This window comes from Pecten maximus, chromosome 9 (assembly GCF_902652985.1).
Source record: "Pecten maximus chromosome 9, xPecMax1.1, whole genome shotgun sequence".
Classification (NCBI taxonomy): Eukaryota; Metazoa; Mollusca; class Bivalvia; order Pectinida; family Pectinidae; genus Pecten; species Pecten maximus.
The window spans coordinates 31,081,372-31,106,558 of record NC_047023.1 but is presented as its reverse complement, the minus strand read 5'-3'; the positions used below and the strand labels follow the sequence as shown (position 1 = coordinate 31,106,558).

Below are 25,187 nucleotides of genomic sequence, written 5' to 3'. Positions count from 1 at the left end.
TCAGAAGTATCCTTTGATGAATGGAAACTCATTTTGTATTAGTGATGGGTCTGGCCTGCAAGGAGCATGGCTTAATTGGGGAAACTTTGCATATTCTTCTATATCCTTCTGAAAGATTTTTGTCCAAATTCGGTCTAATGTGAAAGGGAACAAGTTTTGTATGAAGAGAGGTTCTAACCTTCCCAGGGGCTTTAGGTAAGGGGACCAGTATGGGACATTGTTAGCTAATTCTTTAAAATCCTGCTTTTATAGGAATGATAGGATTTTGTCTAAATTTTCTTGTAACATACCATCCTTTGGTATAGGGGAAATAATTCTGAATAAAGGCTGGATTTGGCTACCAATGGGTTGGAGGGGCAGGGCTTGAGAGGGACATCAGAAATCAATCATGTTAAGTTGCCCTTCTGAACTGCCTGATGGATTTTGATCAAATTTGGCTATTTTACATAATGTGAAGTATACGTTGAGACATTGTCTGCAATGTGTAGACTTTCTGAACGACGACCAAGCAGACAGACTAGGCAAGAAACAGCTCTAGTGCAATTGAGCAAATGATGCTATCACTTTGTAGATGAGCTGATTACATTATCTTAAGTCAAGATTCATTTGATTAATTGAAAGGCTCGAGCAAAACGTTCAGACATAACAGGGGAAATATCTCTACCATAGTAAACACTACAAGCTAACAGTGCAGATGACTTAATGTCCAAATAATGAGTATATAGGTAGATAATGTATAAAATTATCGAGTGTCATTCCGACGAATTGGTTTGACTCTGTCATTACAATGAGTGGGTTTGACTGTCATTATGATGAGTGGGTTTGACTGTCATTATGATGAGTGGGTTTGACTGTCATTATGATGAGTGGGTTTGACTGTCATTATGATGAGTGGGTTTGACTGTCATTATGATGAATGGGTTTGACTGTCATTACAATGAGTGGGTTTGACTGTCATTATGATGAGCGGGTTTGACTGTCATTACGATGAGTGGGTTTGACTGTCATTATGATGAGTGGGTTTGACTGTCATTATGATGAGTGGGTTTGACTGTCATTATGATGAGTGGGTTTGACTGTCATTATGATGAGTGGGTTTGACTGTCATTAGAATGAGTGGGTTTGACCCCCTTTTATTCAGTAATGCTCTTGTTTCTTTTTTCTTTTCCTTTTACTCATTTATGTATTTTTTTCCTCATTGTAACCACTGCATCAGTTAACTGGTACCTCACCTTTGTGTATTGACACAGAAAACGTGTAACACAGGGGCGAGTCTCCTTAAGCTTGGTTACATAAAAAAAACCAATCAAAATGATGTTTTGTTTGGCTTGCCACTGATGACTGTGCAGCTGAGTTGTTATTTTTTGTGTTGTTAATTACTTGTATTTTATGAATTACTTTATATTTCAATAAATAGGAAAGCAACATGCATTTTATACCACATTTAATTGACCATTAAGCTTACAGGGTTTAGGAAAAGTGCTTGTGAGTGTGGAGGTTATGTACTCGACACACATTATCTACTCAATTATGTGATCTACCAATATGGATATTCTTTAGAAAATGTGAACTTGAAAGGTCACCGGTCCGTCATAGTCCCTATTTGTTGGATTCTGCTCTAGCGACATCTTGTGTAATCAGAAATGCATAATGAATCGATTGGCTGTCTGGTAAATGATTCATACATTTATACTTGACATAAGTTAATGTCTTTTGAAGATTAAATCTTTTCATTAGAATATACTTATGTCATCTATAATGGTTATAATTTCAACTTTTGACTTAAGTTTTCCTGACAGATAGCATCACTGTAAGTTAAATGGAAAGTGAAATGCATGGAGTGGCAGATCCTAAACTAGAAAAATATTTGTAATATAGCTTACATTAGAGTGTTTTGCCATTATCACTGAAATATCCAGGTGAGCGATGCAGGCCCTCTAGGTCTCTTGTTATAAATGCAAAGCGCCTCTGTTCCCAGCTATGTATTTATTTACATTTTAATACCATGTTTATTCTCAAATATTGGCTCCTGCTACCAAGAGTTAAAGTTCAGTATTAAAGTTTGGGAAGGAATTATTGAAGAATCACTTTTATCTTACTATTTTAAAAATGATAATTCTACAAAAATAAGAAGGGGACTTATTTTTCAGCAGGGACTTGTGTTTGTGGATAAATAGAGTATATTAATGTATTCATAATTGTGTACATCTCATTAATTTCCTATCTCTCCACCAGTAGTGTGATATGTATTTATCTGTATGGTGATCTAACATGCCTGTATCTCTGACATATTTAGAGCAAGCTTTTGGTATGTATAGCCACAGGAATGCTACTGCTGTTATACTGACATATAACCATATATGTGTACGTGTGTAGCACAATAATGCAATATTGTTACTGTATATATCATAACCTATATCCCTTGATATATACATAGCAGTGGGCACATGTTTTGTGTTATTGTAAAAAGCTGTTTATTTACTTTTACCAAAATATTCTTAATTCCCATAATGTATGTTCTGTTTATTTTTATTTTTAGTAATATTTGTTGATAAGGATGCAGAACTTGTATTACTTGTTGAAATTAAACTTTGAACTTGAATCTGGTGCATTAGTATTCCACTGGCTATGTACATTCATATATCCCTAACTAAATGTATATATATTTATATATATACCATGGTAACACAAATGACGAAGAAAGACAATTGACTGAGCCTCAAACTCACAATCTACGGCACCTAATGGCCTAGCTAGAAAATACCTGCAGCTTATACCACTGCACCACATCCACGTTCATTATATTTATACATACATTTCCATTCGCATGAAACCAAAAAGAGGTCTTTAAGTATTATGAAAGTGCATTGCATATTTATAACTCATAACTGATAATTAAATTATGATTCATGTTCATAAAGGTGCGAGTTTTCTGCAAGTGTTAACTACTTTCCATATTAATTGTAATTTAGCTATTATTGTAGGAATTTGTAAAGAAATTTAGGTAATCTGATCAGTCTTCATCTGTCCTCCAGCAGTCTTTGTCTGTCACCCATTAACATTTTCATATTTTGGACTTCTCAAAAACCCTGGTATGCAATTTTAATGAAATTTTGCAGAAACCTACCATGACCATTTAAAGGTCAACCTATAGTGTGAATTATATGGTTCTCATCACCCATGGGCATTCTGACGGAAATTTCCAAAATCTGGGGAGGGAGTTTAAATAGGAAAATCTTATTTTTGAGAAGGATTTGTCTAATGTCTATTGGGAATAATTCAAACTTGCTCAGAATTATCAGTATGGGATGGTATGTATTGTTTACAGTGGCCCTGGCTGACCCTCAGGGACCAGCAGGGTTGGGCCAAATCCCTTTCTACAGACTTAGATATGTAGGAAAACAAATTATTTCATTATTAGTTCACCTGCCCGTGGTGCAGTATTTGTCATTTGTCTGTTTGTCCTTTCGTCCATCAGGATCAATTTTCTATTTAAACAAGTTCAAATTACTGATCTTGACATACTTTCAAGGTCACAGGGGTCATACAAAAATATTTTAAACAACCTTTTCTTGATAACAAAAGGCAAAGAATACTGATATTGGGCCTGTAGCATGCTGGGATGAAAGGTTACCAAGTTTGTTCAAATGAATTCTTGACTTACTTTCAAGGTCAGAGCTGTTAGAAATATTTAAACAACTTCTAAATAACCCAATGGTCATAGGTAATGATACAGGGCATGTCACAGCATACTGCCAAGTTTATTCAAATGAATAACTTAGATTTTCTGAATAAGCTAGAGACCTAGGGCTGTGATAGTAAGATATTGATATTTTTGGATGAGAAGATATTTAGACTTCTCATATATTTGAATAAAGGGATAATCAGCTCTAGATCAAGTTTAATTTGCATTAGAAGCAGTTGAGTGATACAAGCCCATTAAACCTCTTGTTAATTGGAAATAATTCAAATGCGATGACAGTCTGGCCAATCTCCAGGGTCAGAAAGGCAGAGCCCAGAGGTATCGTGTTGGTTTTATATATACATATAAATGAATTTCAATATTCTTCTTATTCAGACCAAGATATATGCAGATTTAGACACAGACTGCTAGGGTAGAGGATAGGGTGGGACCCTGTAGGGAGTCAGACTTATAGACACAGACTGCTAGGGTAGGGGGATAGGATGGGCCCCTGTAGGGAGTCAGACTTAGACACAGACTGCTAGGGTAGGGGATAGGGTGGGCCCCTGTAGGGAGTCAGACTTAGACACAGACTGCTAGGGTCAAAAAAAGGGGATAGGGGGTGGGAACCCTGTAGGGAGTCAGACTTAGACACAGACTGATAGGGTAGGGGGAATTAGAGTGTGACCCTGTAGGGGAGTCAGACTTAGACACAGACTGCTAGGGTATGGGATAGGGTGGGACCCTGTAGGAGTCAGACTTAGACACAGACTGCTAGGATAGGGGATAGGATGGGCCCCTGTAGGGGAGTCAGACTTAGACACAGACTGCTGGGTAGGGGGATAGGGATGGGACCCCTTAGGGAGTCAGACTTAGACACAGACTGCTAGGGTAGGGGGATAGGGTGGGACCCTGTAGGGAGTCAGACTTAGACACAGACTGCTAGGGTAGGGGATAGTGTGGGACCCTGTAGGGAGTCAGACTAAGACACAGACTGCTAGGGTAGGGGATAGGGTGGGACCCTTTAGGGAGTCAGACTTAGACACAGACTGCTAGGGTAGGGGATAGGGTGGGACCCTGTAGGGAGTCAGACTTAGACACAGACTGCTAGGGTAGGGGATAGGGTGGGACCCTGTAGGGAGTCAGACTTAGACACAGACTGCTAGGGTAGGGGATAGGGTGGGACCCTGTAGGGAGTCAGACTTAGACACAGACTGCTAGGGTAGGGGATAGGGTGGGACCATGTTGGGAGTCAGACTTAGACACAGACTGCTAGGGTAGGGGATAGGGTGGGACCCTGTAGGGAGTCAGACTTAGACACAGACTGCTAGGGTAGGGGATAGGGTGGGACCCTGTTGGGAGTCAGACTTAGACACAGACTGCTAGGGTAGGGGATAGGGTGGGCCCCTGTAGGGAGTCAGACTTAGACACAGACTGCTAGGGTAGGGGATAGGGTGGGCCCCTGTAGGGAGTCAGACTTAGACACAGACTGCTAGGGTAGGGGATAGTGTGGGCCCCTGTAGGGAGTCAGACTTAGACACAGACTGCTAGGGTAGGAGATAGGGTGGGACCCTGTAGGGAGTCAGACTTAGACACAGACAGCTAGGGTAGGGGATAGGGTGGGACCCTGTAGGGAGTCAGACTTAGACACAGACTGCTAGGATAGATACTCTCTAGTCATAAATACGTATGTTATATAATGAATACTGGATCGTTTGTATTTAACACTTTTGAAATATATTTTTGTCGGGTATATATCAATGTCACTGAACTCGGGTGACTGTTAAGGCCCATGGGCCTTTTGTATCTATACATTTTGTTCATTGTCGCATTTATTCATATGTATTGTAGAATTCTATTATTTATTTTGTGAGTTAAGAGTTACATGCACTGCTTCATTATAAGTGCCAATAAATAAAACATCTGAATGCCTTATGTAAAACGACTCTGGAAGTCATACAAATTATATAAAGCATAATTGATTTTATAGCCATAATGATCCAGAAAGCTATAAAAAAATAATTAAAAAACGAAACAATTTTAGATCCATTATTTAGATATTGGATGAATTCAATACAAATTGTTATTAATGATTTAAACCTTTGTCATACATGTAATAACAGACATGACAAAGTGTAAGGCAATTCAGAATTTTAAAATATAGTGTGAAGTAAAAGCTTTAATCTTATTATAGCTGTCACGTCACTATGAGTTGAATGTACATGCAAGATTGGTGAAATTCTTTCATTTGCTTTGCAGTGTGATATATAAATAGTTTAGTCATAGCACTAGCTTCGACGCAACTGCTGTTCATGTAATTACATGTCATTGGAGTGAACTCGAACCTTATGAAATTATGAGACAAAAATCTATAAAAAATTGTTTCTGTTTCATCACATTGATTAGTAATGACGACATTTTTTTTATAATCTGGTAAAAAACCATTTGTCTGCATGGCCAAATTCTGTTTTTCATACATGGAACATCATGATGGATTCAGTAAAGCTCTCCAATCATATTGGTTTGGAAAGATTGTCTAATATATTTTGTGATACTGAAAGCTCATGTCTACAGCGTCATCCTATGGGCCCGAACATCAACAACAACTCTTTGCTGTTATCCAACCAGCTGTCTTAGACAACGCTTGCTGGTGGATAAGCCCGGTAAAAAGTATTCCCAAAGATCCTGTCCTTACAAAATGTATTAAAGGATAGTAGGCCATTATTGACACATGGATGGCACACTTGTGAAGTGTGATGTCTGGTAGGGTGAAACATTGTCTACTGAGGGATACAATGATAAATGGCCTCATGAAATCTTACAGTGTTATATATATCTATATATATTGGCATATACAAATTGAAGAAGTCAAGTGTGACATCTTGTAGAGGGGGCCAAGTGTGGCATCTTGTAGAGGGGTAAAGTGTGACATCTTGTAGAGGGGGTAAAGTGTGGCATCTTGTAGAGGGGGCCAAGTGTGACATCTTGTAGAGGGGTGGTGGGGGGGGGGGGGGGGGGCAAGTGTGGCATCTTGTAGAGGGAGCCAAGTGTGACATCTTGTAGGGGGGGGGGGGGGGGGGGGGGGGGGGGGGCAAGTGTGACATCTTTTAGAGGGGGCCAAGTGGGAACTGTAGAGGTAGTCCAAAGTGATATGTTGTAGAGATAGTCCAAGGTAATATGTTGTAGAGGTAGTCCAAGGTGACATGTTGTAGAGGTAGTCCAAGGTGACATGTAGAGGTAGTCCAAGGTGACATGTTGTAGAGGTAGTACAAGGTGACATGTTGTAGAGGTAGTCCAAGGTGACATGTTGTAGAGGTAGTCCATGGTGACATGTTGTAGAGTTAGTCCAAGGTGACATGTTGTAGAGGTAGTCCAAGGTGACATGTTGTAGAGGTAGTACAAGGTGACATGTTGTAGAGGTAGTCCAAGGTGACATGTTGTAGAGGTAGTCCAAAGTGATATGTTGTAGAGGTAGTCCAAGGTGACATGTTGTAGAGGTAGTCCAAGGTGACATGTTGTAGAGGTAGTCCAAAGTGATATGTTGTAGAGGTAGTCCAAGGTGACATGTTGTAGAGGTAGTCCAAGGTGATATGTTGTAGAGGTAGTCCAAGGTGACATGTTGTAGAGGTAGTCCAAGGTGACATGTTGTAGAGGTAGTCCAAGGTGACATGTTGTAGAGGTAGTCCAAGGTGACATGTTGTAGAGGTAGTCCAAGGTGACATGTTGTAGAGTTAGTCCAAGGTGATATGTTGTAGAGGTAGTCCAAGGTGACATGTTGTAGAGGTAGTCCAAGGTGACATGTTGTAGAGGTAGTCCAAGGTGACATGTTGTAGAGGTAGTCCAAGGTGACATGTTGTAGAGGTAGTCCAAGGTGATATGTTGTAGAGGTAGTCCAAGGTGATATGTTGTAGAGGTAGTCCAAGGTGATATGTTGTAGAGGTAGTCCAAGGTGATATGTTGTAGAGGTAGTCCAAGGTGATATGTTGTAGAGGTAGTCCAAGGTGATATGTAGAGGTAGTCCAAGGTGATATGTTGTAGTGGTGGAAAAGAGTTACATCTTGTAGAGATGGTCAAGGGTGACAGGTGGTCAAGGGTTACATCGTGTAGAGGTGGTCAAGTGTGAGAAAATCAGAGAGATAACAGAAGTCTGTCTTTTACAAGAAATTTCATACCAATCTGTCACAGAACACACTCAACATTGACATTGTGCCATTCACAGGATAAACAAGCTGGGTGTGAGTATTGACAGAACCATGCCTTATGTCAACACGTTGGTCTGGTTAGTGGACATAGCATTAGACCACAGCAGTCAGATAAACCATATATCATTATTGGCAGTTCTATACGAATCCAGGTCTGTATGTCCAATATTTTATAGATTGACTGTCCTACCTCATGTGTTACAGGGAACACAAGTCACATGACTGTTACTAAGATACTCGTCTCTTATTACAGCTTCATATCATGTCAGTCCAGAAACTTTAGTTTGTCCAATAGTATACCTTAGGTTGAACAGCTGTTTTCTCCTGCAGATTTTGTTACAATTTATATGAAATACTGTAGGTGAGGAAATGCTGTCAGAAATTAAATTGATCAATTTATCAACAAAAAACAATCAAAATGAAAATACAAGTGTCAATGGCTATGATAACCTTAATTATAACCTAAGCAAGACCAAAGTTTCACCAATTTTCATTAATGACAGCTCCATAATTTAGTTCTTTTCTTAAATCAAATGTTAAGTGGTTCTTATGAAAATGTGTAAGTTATAGAAAAACAGTGGCCAGTTGTACCAAAGTCAGTCTGGTTCAATTCCATCCTTAAATCAGAGGCTTGGAAAGCCTTATAATGTTTGATCTTAATTGAAGCACATGAGGTGTTGAGCCCTAACACTATAACTGCAAACTCAAGATTTTTCCTGTTCTCAAAACACAAGTTTCACATTTGAAATAGCTTTAACCACCTAAACAGCAAGACACCAGCTCTAGGGTGTAATTAATCATGAGCCACTGCACAAGTGCTTTACAGATTAAACTAGGTAATTCCTTCAAGCAACACATGGACTCTTAAAACCACATATCAGAGCAACAAACTCATAACCACACCTGGGATCAACAAACTGACATAACCACACCTGGGAACAACAAACTGACATAACCACACCTGGGAACAATAAACTGACATAACCACACCTAGGGAACAACAAGCTGACATAACCACACCTGGGAACAATAAACTGACATAACCACACCAGGAAACAACAAACTGACATAACCACACCTGGGAACAACAAACTGACATAACCACACCTGGGAACAACAGACAGACATAACCACACCTGGGAACAACAAACAGACCACACCACACCTGGGAACAACAAACTGACATAACCACACCTGGGATCAACAAACTGACATAACCACACCTGGGAACAACAGACTGACAACACCACACCTGGGAACAACAAACTGACATAACTACACCTGGGAACAACAAACAGACATAACCACACCTGGGAACAACAAACTGACATATCTACACCTGGGAACAACAGACAAACATAACCACACCCGGGAACAACAAACAGACATAACCACACCTGGGAACAACAAACTGACATAACCACACCTGGGAACAACAAACTGACATAACCACACCTGGGAACAACAAACTGACATAACCCCACCTGGGAACAACAAACTGACATAACCACACCTGGGAACAACAAACTGACATAACCACACCTGGGAACAACAAACTGTCATAACCACACCTGGGAACAACAAACTGACATAACCACACCTGGGAACAACAAACTGACATAACCACACCTGGGAACAACAGACAGACATAACCACACCTGGGAACAACAACTGCACATTACGTCACTGAAAGGAATACTGCAAGCTGGTACATGCCAATTTAAACTAAATATTACCATGCAGATAAATGCCTTAATATTTTAATTTTGATATTTTAAGTATAAAAACCTGAGGGAATAAACTGGGAAAGAGGAATCTGCATCAAACAATTCCCTTAGGCTGGTATCAACATCATTCTGGTCATCTTAATAAAATGTAATCAGCCCGAATTCTACTACCTGTTTCTATAATTGGTTTTCCTCCAATCAATCTGAGGCACTGTTCTCAAGACAACACTTTATCACACAGACACTTAATCCCTCGACTTGGTTAACTTTACTTTGTATGCGGATTAATTAAAACCATTCTCTTTTTGCATTCAAACTCCTTTGAGAAATTGTTTTCACAGTTGAGTCCATGAAATCTTGATGATACCCCTTTGATATCTACCTGGTTTGTATTACTTTTATTGACAGCTGTTTCCTAATGACGCAGTATTTGTGCTTCAGCACTTAAGTAAACGTCTCTCAACTTTTGAGATCAATATTCCTCATTACACGTATTGGGGAAGCTGTTTCAGCCAATTTGTGGGAGTGAATGGAATGACAAATTGAAGCACAGTTAATGACTTGTCGCCCAAACTATATTGTTTCTGTAGATGTATATGGACATCTAGTTCTTCAAGTTCTAGTTCATTGACAAACTGAAAAGTCATTGTCTGAGACATTTCCTAAACTGGTTTGGAGACAGAAAGAAAAATACAAAAGGCTGAGCTATGCACACTGTATTTCCCTGTAAGTGGATCAGCCAGAGGACAGTTTATAAACATTGTTGTTTAGTGCTGATTTATTCTTTGATTAAAGACCATTTTTTGTGTCATCATCAACTTGTTCTTTATGCTGTATTTTTATTTCTAATTAAGTCCTTTGAAAAAAAACCATAAACAAATGTAAAAGGATATATGTATAGTGAGTTAGTGGTTTTAATTGTATTTTCACAAATTTGAAATTAAAAATTAAAAAACTTCAGATGACATATTGTATTTAGATTGAATCACATTAGAACAAAGTATTTATGACAATGTTTTTAGCGAGCATTTGGACAATGATTCCATTGACATTCTCAGACCTGTCCTTTACACAGATATAGTGTGTGTATGGCCTATATAGATGTGCTTATCTCCATCCTATCCTTCCTCGTCCTCCATAATCCATTGATGTAAGATTCATTTATTTTACAACAATTGCAAAACAAGTCATATCAACTAATGTTCGTCCCACTTGTTGGCCTGGGTGGAAGGGTGTGAGAGGTCTTACTGTGGGAGGAAACAGGAATACTCGGGCAGGTAATGCCATACCTTTTCATGTCCGGTCAGAGACAGGTTTAGGTGACGTGTCCGGTCAGAGACAGGTTTAGGTGACGTGTCCGGTCAGAGACAGGTTTAGGTGACGTGTCCGGTCAGAGACAGGTTTAGGTGACGTGTCCGGTCAGAGACAGGTTTAGGTGACGTGTCCGGTCAGAGACAGGTTTAGGTGACGTGTCCGGTCAGAGACAGGTTTAGGTGACTGGTCAGAGACAGGTTTAGGTGACGTGTCCGGTCAGAGACAGGTTTAGGTGACGTGTCCGGTCAGAGACAGGTTTAGGTAACGTGTCCGGTCAGAGACAGGTTTAGGTAACGTGTCCGGTCAGAGACAGGTAACGTGTCCGGTCAGAGACAGGTTTAGGTAACGTGTCCGGTCAGAGACAGGTTAAGGTCCGGTCAGAGACAGGTTTAGGTAACGTGTCCGGTCAGAGACAGGTTTAGGTCCGGTCAGAGACAGGTTTAGGTAACGTGTCCGGTCAGAGACAGGTTTAGGTGACGTGTCCGGTCAGAGACAGGTTTAGGTGACGTGTCCGGTCAGAGACAGGTTTAGGTGACGTGTCCGGTCAGAGACAGGTTTAGGTGACGTGTCCGGTCAGAGACAGGTTTAGGTGACGTGTCCGGTCAGAGACGGGTTTAGGTAACGTGTCCGGGTCCGGTCAGAGACAGGTTTAGGTAACGTGTCCGGTCAGAGACAGGTTTAGGTGACGTGTCCGGTCAGAGACAGGTTTAGGTGACGTGTCCGGTCAGAGACAGGTTTAGGTGACGTGTCCGGTCAGAGACAGGTTTAGGTGACGTGTCCGGTCAGAGACAGGTTTAGGTGACGTGTCCGGTCAGAGACAGGTTTAGGTGACGTGTCCGGTCAGAGACAGGTTTAGGTGACGTGTCCGGTCAGAGACAGGTTTAGGTCCGGTCAGAGACAGGTTTAGGTAACGTGTCCGGTCAGAGACAGGTTTAGGTCCGGTCAGAGACAGGTTTAGGTGACGTGTCCGGTCAGAGACAGGTTTAGGTAACGTGTCCGGTCAGAGACAGGTTTAGGTAACGTGTCCGGTCAGAGACAGGTTTAGGTTACGTGTCCGGTCAGAGACAGGTTTAGGTTACGTGTCCGGTCAGAGACAGGTTTAGGTGACGTGTCCGGTCAGAGACAGGTTTAGGTCCGGTCAGAGACAGGTTTAGGTAACGTGTCCGGTCAGAGACAGGTTTAGGTAACGTGTCCGGTCAGAGACAGGTTTAGGTAACGTGTCCGGTCAGAGACAGGTTTAGGTAACGTGTCCGGTCAGAGACAGGTTTAGGTCCGGTCAGAGACAGGTTTAGGTATCGTGTCCGGTCAGAGACAGGTTTAGGTAATGCCATTCATGTTACCTGAACATCCATGTCTGAGCCATGCTGAACCAGTATAGCAGAGCTACTCTGATGGAATGCATTCATTTGGTATGTTATCAACCAAAGCAGAATAGGAGTGTATGATTTGATTGAAAGGCTAGGCAGCCACAATTAATTCTGTTCCAATGAGGATGATATTGGATCGATTCTATATATTGATATATGCATTTACCTTTACCAAAACAAAACCAATACAATTAACGCAGCTTGTTCATGTTTTTGTTAGAAGAATTGTATAAAAAAACATATTTTGGGTTTCAAGTTTTATGGATAATTGAATTGTTTCTATAATGTTATAATCAACTTGCAGCCTCAAATGACCTGTTGAAATCTCCTGTTTTCTGTTGTCCCTCCTGTGTGGTGCATCCATTTTACATTTTCAACAACTTCTCAGAAACCCCAGAACCAATTTCATTGAAATTTTTCAGAAACAGCTTCCATCACCAAAGGTCAACAAAAACCCCCGTATTAACAAATTAGTAGTTCTCCATTTAGTGTATACCTGTGTATAACTGTACCTGTGTATACCTGTACCTGTGTATACCTGTGTATACCTGTACCTGTGTATACCTGTACCTGTGTATACCTGTACCTGTGTATACCTGTGTATAACTGTACCTGTGTATACCTGTACCTGTGTATACCTGTGTATGCCTGTGTATACCTGTACCTGTGTATACCTGTGTATACCTGTGCATACCTGTACCTGTGTATACCTGTACCTGTGTATATCTGTGTATACCTGTGCCTGTGTATACCTGTGTATACCTGTACCTGTGTATACCTGTGTGAAAGAACATGGAAAAACACATTTCTGCTGAGTGTAGAGGTCATCAGCACACATTTAATTGAAGGAAAGCCGATGTAATCATATCAAATCATAAGGTGTAGCTCTTATTACTCTGTCAATTTAAAATGGCTGACAGCTAGAGGGCTCAACAACAGCCTTTCACCTATCATTGACTTTTTGTGGTGCCAGGTGTCAATTTCCTATCCAATAATAAGATGTGCACTTGAAAATGTCAGAAAAGTATTTGAACTGGGTCATGGTAACAAACGACACACACTCTAAACAGATGTTAGTTGTTAGGAGTGTTCACAGGCTGGTTTCATTTAGCACAAGTGACATTTTCTAACATAATTACCTTAATCAGAACCAATGACTTTCAAGTGTTTATATGTATTGATCAATGTAGTTGACATTGACTCTAGAACAGATACTGAGAATTATACACATAATTCATATGGTTCACCAGTTGGCCTCTGTGCTATATTAGTCAGTCAGTTCTGTACATTCGTTGTTATTTAGTCTGACATATATTACCCCCAGGTAGCTCAGCATGATTATTATAAATCCATTAGTAAATCAGTCATATTTATTGTTGATAAGTATAAATGTTATACATGCAGAATTGTTGTATTGGTGGAGTGCTACCTATATCACAAGAGTTACTGCCCTTGTATTGGAACTTGTATGTTGTGGGAGTGAATACTATAATTACTGCATATTTAATGTGATATCAGGATCTCTTTGTACTCAGTAATTGCCTGGCCTAGGTACATTTATTGATTGTTTGGTAAATGAGTTTGGGTTTCTGATGCTCATATTTGGGTATACATGTATGTATGAAGTATATTTTGTTGTAGGTTTCTGATACCGATATATATTTGGGTATATGAAGCATGTTATGTAGGTTTCTGATGCTCATATTTTGGTATATGAAGCATGTTATGTAGGTTTCTGATGCTCATATTTTGGTATATGAAGCATGTTATGTAGGTTTCTGATGCTCATATTTTGGTATATGAAGCATGTTATGTAGGTTTCTGATGCTCCATATTTGGGTATATGAAGCATGTTATGTAGGTTTCTGATGCTCCATATTTGGGTATATGAAGCATATTATGTAGGTTTCTGATACCGATATATATTTGGGTATATGAAGCATGTTATGTAGGTTTCTGATGCTCCATATTTGGGTATATGAAGCATGTTATGTAGGTTTCTGATGCTCATATTTTGGTATATGAAGCATGTTATGTAGGTTTCTGATGCTCATATTTTGGTATATGAAGCATGTTATGTAGGTTTCTGATGCTCATATTTTGGTATATGAAGCATTTTATGTAGGTTTCTGATGCTCCATATTTGGGTATATGAAGCATGTTATATAGGCTTCTGATGCTCCATATTTGGATATATGTAGCATGTTATGTAGGTTTTGATGCTCCATATTTGGGTAAAAGAAAACCTAAAGGCCCTGTCACATAATGACGATTTTGCCTGTGTGTGTGCTGACAAGGCCCTGTCACATATTAATGATTTAGCCAGTCTGTGCTAGATGACAAGGCCATGTCACATATTGAAGATTTAGCCAGTCTGTGCTAGATGACAAGGCCCTATCACATATTGATGATTTAGCCTGTTTGTGCTGACAAGGCCCTGTCACATATTGAAGATTTAGCCAGTTTGTGCTAGCTGACAAGGCCCTGTCACATATTGAAGATTTAGCCAGTTTGTGATAGCTGACAAGGCCCTGTCACATATTAATGATTTAGCCTGTCTGTGCTGACAAGACTCTGTCACATATTAATGATTTAGCCTGTCTGTGCTGACAAGGCCCTGTCACATATTGATGATTTAGCCTGTCTGTGCTGACAAGGCCCTGTCACATATTGATGATTTAGCCTGTATTTGCTGACAAGGCCCTGTCACATATTGATGATTTAGCCTGTCTGTGCTGACAAGACTCTGTCACATACTAATGATTTAGCCTGTTTGTGCTGACAAGACTCTGTCACATATTGATGATTTAGCCAGTTTGTGCTAGCTGACAAGGCTCTGTCACATATTAATGATTTAGCCTGTCTGTGCTGACAAGGCCCTGTCACATATTAATGATTTAGCTTGTTTGTGCTGACAAGACTCTGTCACATATTGATGATTTAGCCTGTATTTGCTGACGTATGCTTGAACAGCATGCTGCTATAAATATGCTGGCATAATTGTCATAGAACATTGAGGTCATTAAAAACATTTGTGCTTGCAAGGAAACAGGATGTAATTAGTTGTAAGTAAGTTAAGGAATCGTTCAAACACATTAATTTTCACACACATTATTCAATTGTAAGTTGTAAGTGGAAATAGGCCAAGATAATGTCTATTGCTCCCAAAGCTTATTTCAAACCAGTGTGTTACAAATGAATATAAAGACTATTGCCAGCATTAACAACTGACAGCATGTAGGCAATGATTAAATAACTTTTTAAAAAAAGGCTGCGGCTGACTGATCATCAGAAAATCAAAAATGATGCTGATCAAATGGCCTTGCCCTCATCTTCTTGGTCCCAGGCAGATCTCATCATCCTGGGAATTGTCACTGGCATCGGTCTCAGCAGCTGCGTCGAGGAGAGGGCCAAGAAGACACAGTTTTATAATTGTTTCAATTTGATTTCTTGATTTCTATGTACTGCTAATACGCATTATACAGTAGGTTTTAAATCAGTAAGTTCTGTGGTCGTTCAGAACACATCAAATACATCTACATATATCCACTTTTGTATGTTGGTTTTAATTATACATAATGGTTATATACAATTAAGTTTAATTAAGTCCAGGAATTTAAATTTTGATAAATTTCTCATACATCAGCATAAGTTTTGTGACTCGTCAAGGTGATTAACAGGGATATATGAAACAATGCAATTTGTTATTCATAGTAAAGTTAATGCCAGTGGTAAATTTTGTTTGTGCATGACTATAACTATACTGGAACAAATCTAAGTGTATCATTATATATAAACTTATCACATTAACAACACAGTCATTATAAGCATCCATTATACTTGCCGTATATGTTTTTTTGTTTATGAATACTTAGTCATACCTATATGTTAATATAAATATATACATGTCTAGATGTATGACCTTGACTTTTATTAGATATATATATGTACATGACTAGATGTATGACCTTGACTTTTATTAGATATATATGTGTACATGACTAGATGTATGACCTTGACTTTTATTAGATATATATATGTACATGACTAGATGTATGACCTTGACTTTTATCAGATATATATGTGTACATGACTAGATGTATGACCTTGACTTTTATTAGATATATCTGTGTACATGACTAGATGTATGACCTTGACTTTTAGTACCATTCAATAGATCTCTAAGTATTTGTTTTCCTACATTATGTACAGCGAATTCAAGTTTTTCCAATATGACATTTTCTTGTAGATTTATTGGCCAATCATCATGAGATGGTACATAGGCTGTTCAACTCGCTCTATTAGGAGGATTATTCTCAAGTGTCATGTAGATTCTCTAGTTGTGCATATGTTTAATTTTGAGACTGATCGAAAAACAAAATAGCTGACAAACCACAATTTTTAATTTGAACAGCAGAAATTTGTTATTACTATCTCACAGACAGTTTTTCATTAATCTTTCTCAGATTTCCCTTCCAGTTCTTTTCGGTTCCTAATATATAATGCATGTTTGAATTAAAGACTGATTAGAAAATAGGTTGCCATTTTGAATCTTGAAAGTTGAAGTTCATTATTGCTATTTTTCCGTAATGAATCTTCCTTAAAGTATGATCAATTTTGAGACTAATCAGAAAACAGCATGACCGACAGGCAACCATTTTGCATTTTTGATGCAAGTTTTGAAAAAGTTCTTCATAAATCTTTCAGAAATTTCATAAGTGTGTTCCTCTTGTATGCTTTCTGTTACAGTATTATTGCATTTAAAGTAGGATAATTTTCTTTTCCACAAAATTCATTATGAAATTCATAGTTTATTTTCAAGATATATACCTTTTCCTGCAAGAAGCCATGACATAATTTAAAAGATTTTAAGGTATTTGGGATGTACAATCAATAAGATAGTCACTGATATCTTTATGTATCGTCAGCTGCAGACAAAAAAAATCATATTATATACAATTAGTAACATTGTGTTATCTATTTTCAGCTTTTTGCAATTGATAACTGTGTTGAAGACTGGCGAATAGCGATTTCCTGGAAAAGACTTTCCCAACTGTTGACGGAGATTCTAGTATGCGTGGTGCACCCTATTCCAGGCAACTTTCACTTCACTTGGTATACCATGAAGTACGACGGATCAGAACTTTTAAAAAATGTTGTTCCTGTGGATATACTTTTATCGCTACCGATGTTTCTAAGACTATATCTCATCGCACGGGTAATGCTTTTACATAGTAGGTTATTTACAGATGCTTCCTCCAGGAGTATAGGTGCTTTAAACCGAATCAGTTTTGACACACGTTTTGTGCTGAAGACGCTGATGACAATATGTCCGGGAACAGTCATGCTTGTGTTTATGCTTTCGTTGTGGATTATAGGCAGCTGGATCCTCCGGTCCTGCGAATAGTAAGCATTTTTTTCATTACCTAAAAATTCTACAATTATTTTTCCAGATAAATCACATCTCGCTGACAAATTATGTTCCAATGAATTAGAGATTAGAAAATATTTCTATACTCTTTTGCAAACAGGGAAAATGTACAGTGACTGTAAAGACAGGAAGTCACTGGTTTTTAACCTGCTCAGAAGGACCGGGGAGCTAACGTGACTCCACATCCATCATACATCTATCTGTCAACTTTTCTTAAAAATCACAACTAGTCGTGAACAACTTAGTGGGTTTTGACCAAATTTGGCACAAAGCATCCTTGGGTGAAAAGAAAACAATTTTATACTCAACTTGGGTTGGTGAGGCAGGGCCAAAAGGGCTATTGGAGATAAGCCAGTTGAGTACTTCTTCTGAATGGCTTTGAATTGGGTGAAGGCGTGGCCCCATAGGGGAAAAGAGGAATATTAATGTATTTGAAAACTGTCTTCTGTTTAGATAATTTCAAAATTTCAATCAAATGTGGTCTACAGCATCTTTGGGCAACATAAATTGAATATGATTTAACTTAAAAGTCTATTCCCCAAGAGGCAGAGGGGCAGAGCCCAATAAAGGAAGTTAGATTTGGTTAGTTATCTTGAGGTCTTTTCAGCTTTATTTTCCTTTAATCTGGAATCAGACAGGAAAATGTTAGTAAAGGAAAGTTTTGACTCCAATTTATAGCACTAAATGGTGATAGATCCAATTTAAATCTGCATGTATTTTAAGTGAGAGTTGCTATAATCACTGAAATATCCATGTGAGTGTGAGTGTTTGTCTAATCTGGTCACTAATTACCACCACTTAGTACTACCTCCCACAATACCCCATTGTCTGGCTGTTCCATTTGATTCACTAACCCCATCTCCGCACTTGCTTTAGGAATCTTTGGTCATCTTTGATCCCTAGCAATACATAGCTGTTGACCAGTTTCAGTCAGTTTACCAACCTCTGGCTGCCAGGAGATATGTACATCAGGTTATCAAAGCTATCCACATATTGTATACATGTCATTGTGTATGTCATGTCGAAAGTGTGTGCTGTCCAGATCCGCCAGCTATTCTGTCTCTAGTGTTACTGACTCTAGGGACTAGACGTTTGGATTTTCCATTATAAAACTCCAAAGGGACCACCAAATGCAATTTTCTTTCCTGGAAGAATAGCTTAACCATACAAAGCCATTACAGAGCTAGTATTCCTTTCTATAAGGCAAAATATCTCTTCAAATGGCATTGTTCTAAACAAATCTGTTTGATTGGACCAAATGAAGACTCTGTGAGAGATCTACTTGACATAATGTATAGGGTGGCAAACTAACAGGATTTAAAGAAGCGCACTGTAGGTCAATGTATCCAGTGCTGGTCCGGAGGCTGACAAGCATTTGTGATGGTTATTGATTTCAATGTCAATGTGTCCACGCTATGATTGGAGGAGAGTTAGGATATAATATACAAATACATGTACATACATTATGCTTGCATTCTCTAAAAGGTCAACAATTGTACAAGGAAGGAATTTTATTTTTGTAGTTGTTTCTGAAAGGATGATTTATTGAAAAATGGCATGGCAGTACATCAGCAAGTGGTAAGCTCACCTTTCCAAAGGACAAGTGAGCTGATGTCATGATACTGCATCAATAGTTAGGTATTGGGCCTGTTGCATGCTTGGGAAAAAGGCTACCAAGTTCGTTCAAATGAATGACCTTGACCAACTTTAAAGGTCACAGGAGTCAAAGTGCTAAAATCTTTAAACTGCTACTTCTCAGTATTTGGCAAGTAGCATGCTTGGATGAAGGGCTATCAAGTTTGTTAAAATGAATGGCCTTGATTGATTTTCAAGGTCACATGAGTAAACTGTGCTAAATCCTTTTAACAATTTCTCAATAACAAATTGATATACTTGGTATTGAGCCAGTAATATGCTGGAAATGAATAAGCCTAGCCTACTGTAATATTTGAATAAAATGAAAATAGGTTTGTATTCAGATGAATGACCTAAATCAATTTCAAAGTTGCATTATAGCAGGAGAATGATACAGGCCTTACAGGCCTTTTGTTTTCCTAAATATTACTACTAGTTGTAAACCACTCAGCAGATTTTCAGGTCACTTGACGCAAAGGCTGATGGTGACCTATTGTCATCGCCTTAAAATTGCCTATCATTGTGCGTTGTAAGATTAAGAGATCTTGAAAAAAAAGATTTAGTAAAATTTCGGATGGAACTATAAGCTTTGTCTCAAAGTCTCAAATGTTCTATTGCAATTGCCTTTTGTCCATCATCGTGCATCGTCCGTTGTGCATCCATAGCAATTTACATTATCAACTCCTTTTTCTGTAACCAAGAGGTTATGATATTTGGCCAGTAGCATGCTGGGATGAAGGGCTACCAGGTTTGTTTGAATTAATTACCTTGACCTATATTCAAGGTCACAGGGGTCAAATGTTTGTTAAAGTCATTAAACAACTTTTCAATACAGTAGCCTAGTGACCCAAGATACCTTATGATGTTAGGCCAGTAGTATGCTGGAATGAAGGGCTACAAAATCTATTTAACCGAGTAAACCTACTTCACTATTATGTTTGAATAATGTGGTAATCATCGTAAGTATCAGAACATGAATGCATTGAAGGATGGTGGTGGGAAAATACTACTACATACCTAAACTTATAACATATGCAGGTATCAATATGCATTTTGTCAAAGCCTGTTAGTCTCAGAGATCTTAGCATACATACAAAGAAGCAAAAATCTTATCTAAGTATCAATTATGTTGTTGTCAAGGATACTCAAATTTCTAATTCACTGCGATAGAACATGGTAACTAACAAGCTAACCAGTGTATCGGATTGGAACCTCCCACTCGATACTCTGGCAAACTATGATCTAACTTTACTGTCACATCAGGTTAAAATGGTGTTGTTTTATGTTCCAGCTACCATGATGAGAATCATCAAAATATCCTCAACTCCATGTGGCTGATTTCCATCACCTTTCTGTCCGTGGGCTATGGGGATATTGTACCAAACACATATTGTGGCCGGGCCATAGCTATTGCAACAGGGGTAATGGTGAGTATGAGCTTAACTCAATATACTATTGAGTAAAGTTTTAGGTCACCTGAGCCAAAGGCTCACGGTAATCTATTGCTATTTGCATTTTGACCTTCCTTGGCCATCATGGACATGATAACTTGAGTATATATGAACTGATTTTGAAGAAACTTATTATGCAATCATACATCAACATAATCATGGACAAGTTCAACAATTGTGCCAGTTTAATTATAACTTACAGAGTTAGTGCCCTTTGTAGTCTTATTAACATTAAAGCTTTTGACCCTGCTAACTTGAGTAAATATGAATGGATTTTGATGAAAATTGGTATGCTGTGAGCTCTCTAACGATTTCTACATTGGGACCTATCTGATTGTAAGAGTTGTGGCCCTTTTCAGTGTAGGTCTAGAGTGATTGGGCCAATAGTATGCTTGGATGAAGGACTACCAAGTTGATTCAAATGAATGATCTTCACCTACTTTCAAGGTCACCAGGTTTAAGTATTAGACCTCAGGTTTATAGGTTTATATAAACCATTAGTCCCTTTAGTTATGGGTTTGCAGTTTTGAAAGTGATTGGGAAATCAAAATGAATGACAGGCAATAATTCCTTCTTGGATATTGACACTAAAATCTCAAACATGATATGTTCCCCTTGTTACAGATAAAATTACTATTTCTCAGAAATGTTTTGATAGATTTTTTATGTAGGTTTTTTAAGTCCGTTTTTGTGCATGCTCAGTTATGAGACTTGAATGGGAAAACCAACAATATTTGTTATACAGTAGCTATTTCTCAGATAGTTCTTCTTGGATTTTACATTTTATTAGATTTCCCTTGAAAATGGAACAGAAGGGAAAAAGTAAAGAAGATGGGTTTAATACCATGACACACCTTAACGATTGGCACAACATAGGCCAATACATGGCAAATTTACCAAACTTTCATGTACAAGTTAGGCTACCATTGGGCAAAAATGAACAAGTTAGACTTTCATTGGGCAAAATTGTGAATGCTGCCATCAGTACATAACATATTCATAACTTATAGATCATCAATAGTTTCGAATATGTTAGATACAACTAACAACTAACGTGTGATCGTATGGGAATGATCCCTACTCAACTTATGCCATGTTTATGCTGCAGAACATATAAGTGATACGTTGGCATACGTTGAAAATTTTGTACAATAAAAAAAATTTCAGTGACCTTAACGTATCAACAACTGATAATATAATACCAATATACCAGAGTATATGAACATGATTCAGCCTTGCTGACTTCTTCGACCTACGTCAGCGTATTCGCCAATTTTTTCATATGTTGGCATACTCTGGCTAAATCGCCAAGGTGTGACAGGGCCTTTAGATAGAACCAATAAAGATCAATTTCAATGGTGCAGAGCCAAGAGCCCTCTGGGATCCCTTATGTCTGTTACCATAGAAACAGCTATATAGTAATAATCATTGTGACAGTTTATGTTGGGATACCTATGTTCTGCTATACCTACTAAATGGACCATATAGTGGTAGTTATATTTTTTAATTTTTGCGAATTTCAGACCTGTAAGTTGCAGAAGATGTAATGATCAGGTTTACATTAAACTTTGTCAGGCCCAGGGTAAAACAATACTGTACTATTACATTGCTGTATAGAATCCACTTGATCCCAGGAAAGGAGACACTGGCACGTCTTCTGTACAGCACTCAGTGTTGGTAGAGGAATTGGTTTATGTTACAGTATGTTATATCGAGTAGTAGCAGACCACGCAGAATCACGTAATACTCTCTGATATGTGTAAGAGCATTGATGGACTGTAATCCGATTCATGCAATATGCTTGCATATTGTCTGATCCCGTGTGTCAGTAACTCTAACACATATGCAATCTAAGGAATAAATGTCTCTCTCCTTTACCATGTCCCATTTCACTACAGTCCTGTCACCTTTACCATGTCCCATTTCACTACAGTTCTGTCACCTTTACCTTGTCCCATTTCACTACAGTTCTCCTGTCTCCTTTACCACGTCCCATTTCACTACAGTTCTGATGTCTCCTTTACCATGTCCCATTTCACTACAGTTCTGCTGTCTCCTTTACCATGTCCCATTTCACTACAGTTCTGTCTCCTTTACCATGTCCCATTTCACTACAGTTCTGCTGTCTCCTTTACCATGTCCCATTTCACTACAGTTCTGTCTCCTTTACCATGTCCCATTTCACTACAGTTCTGCTGTCTCCTTTACCATGTCCCATTTCACTACAGTTCTGCTGTCTCCTTTACCATGTCCCATTTCACTACAGTTCTGCTGTCTCCTTTACCATGTCCCATTTCACTACAGTTCTGCTGTCTCCTTTACCATGTCCCATTTCACTACAGTTCTGCTGTCTCCTTCACCATGTCCCATTTCACTACAGTTCTGCTGTCTCCTTTACCATGTCCCATTTCACTACAGTTCTGCTGTCTCCTTTACCATGTCCCATTTCACTACAGTTCTGCTGTCTCCTTTACCATGTCCCATTTCACTACAGTTCTACTGTCTCCTTTACCATGTCCCATTTCACTACAGTTCTGTCTCCTTTACCATGTCCCATTTCACTACAGTTCTGCTGTCTCCTTTACCATGTCCCATTTCACTACAGTTCTGTCTCCTTTAATGTCTTCTACAATCTACTGTCTCCTTTACCATGTCCCATTTCTCTAGTTCTGATGTCTCCTTTACCATGTCCCATTTCACTACAGTCCTGTCACCTTTACCATGTCCCATTTCTCTACAGTTCTGTCTCCTTTACCATGTCCCATTTCACTACAGTTCTCCTGTCTCCTTTACCATGTCCCATTTCACTACAGTTCTGTCTCCTTTACCATGTCCCATTTCACTACTGTTCTGATGTCTCCTTTACCATGTCTCATTTCACTACAGTTCTACTGTCTCCTTTACCATATCCCATTTCACTACAGTTCTACTGTCTCCTTTACCATGTCCCATTTCACTACTGTTCTGATGTCTCCTTTACCATGTCCCATTTCACTACAGTTCTGGTGTCACCTTTACCATGTCCCATTTCACTACAGTTCTACTGTCTCCTTTACCATGTCCCATTTCACTACAGTTCTGATGTCTCCTTTACCATATGTCCCATTTCACTACAGTTCTACTGTCTCCTTTACCACGTCCCATTTCACTACAGTTCTACTGTCTCCTTTACCATATGTCCCATTTCACTACAGTTCTGTCTCCTTTACCACGTCCCATTTCACTACAGTTCTACTGTCTCCTTTACCATGTCCCATTTCACTACAGTTCTACTGTCTCCTTTACCATGTCCCATTTCACTACAGTTCTGTCTCCTTTACCATGTCCCATTTCACTACAGTTCTACTGTCTCCTTTACCATGTCCCATTTCACTACAGTTCTGATGTCTCCTTTACCATGTCCCATTTCACTACAGTTCTACTGTCTCCTTTACCATGTCCCATTTCACTACAGTTCTGGTGTCACCTTTACCATGTCCCATTTCACTACAGTTCTGTCTCCTTTACCATGTCCCATTTCACTACAGTTCTGTCTCCTTTACCATGTCCCATTTCACTACAGTTCTGATGTCTCCTTTACCATGTCCCATTTCACTACAGTTCTGTCTCCTTTACCATGTCCCATTTCACTACAGTTCTCCTGTCTCCTTTACCATGTCCCATTTCACTACAGTTCTGTCACCTTTACCATGTCCCATTTCACTACAGTTCTGCTGTCTCCTTTACCATGTCCCATTTCACTACAGTTCTGTCACCTTTACCATGTCCCATTTCACTACAGTTCTGTCACCTTTACCATGTCCCATTTCACTACAGTTCTACTGTCTCCTTTACCATGTCCCATTTCACTACAGTTCTGTCACCTTTACCATGTCCCATTTCACTACAGTTCTACTGTCTCCTTTACCATGTCCCATTTCACTACAGTTCTGTCACCTTTACCATGTCCCATTTCACTACAGTTCTACTGTCTCCTTTACCATGTCCCATTTCACTACAGTACTGTCTCCTTTACCATGTCCCATTTCACTACAGTTCTGTCTCCTTTACCATGTCCCATTTCACTACAGTTCTGTCTCCTTTACCATGTCCCATTTCACTACAGTTCTGTCACCTTTACCATGTCCCATTTCACTACAGTTCTACTGTCTCCTTTACCATGTCCCATTTCACTACAGTTCTACTGTCTCCTTACCATGTCCCATTTCACTACAGTTCTGGTGTCACCTTTACCATGTCCCATTTCACTACAGTTCTACTGTCTCCTTTACCACGTCCCATTTCACTACTGTGCTACTGTCTCCTTTACCATGTCCCATTTCACTACTGTGCTACTGTCTCCTTTACGATATGTCCCATTTCACTACAGTTCTGCTGT

At 39.0% G+C, this 25,187-nt stretch overlaps 1 protein-coding gene across 1 annotated transcript in view; it reads left to right on the top strand.

Moving 5' to 3' along the window:
- Nucleotides 1-25,187, top strand: part of LOC117334221 (small conductance calcium-activated potassium channel protein 1-like) — a 90,154-nt gene that overhangs the window by 33,977 nt on the left and 30,990 nt on the right. The window contains exons 3-4 of the mRNA XM_033893707.1: nt 17,280-17,698; nt 20,650-20,785. Of these exons, the coding sequence (XP_033749598.1) occupies nt 17,280-17,698; nt 20,650-20,785 (555 nt within the window). The remainder of the gene's footprint in view (nt 1-17,279; nt 17,699-20,649; nt 20,786-25,187) is intronic.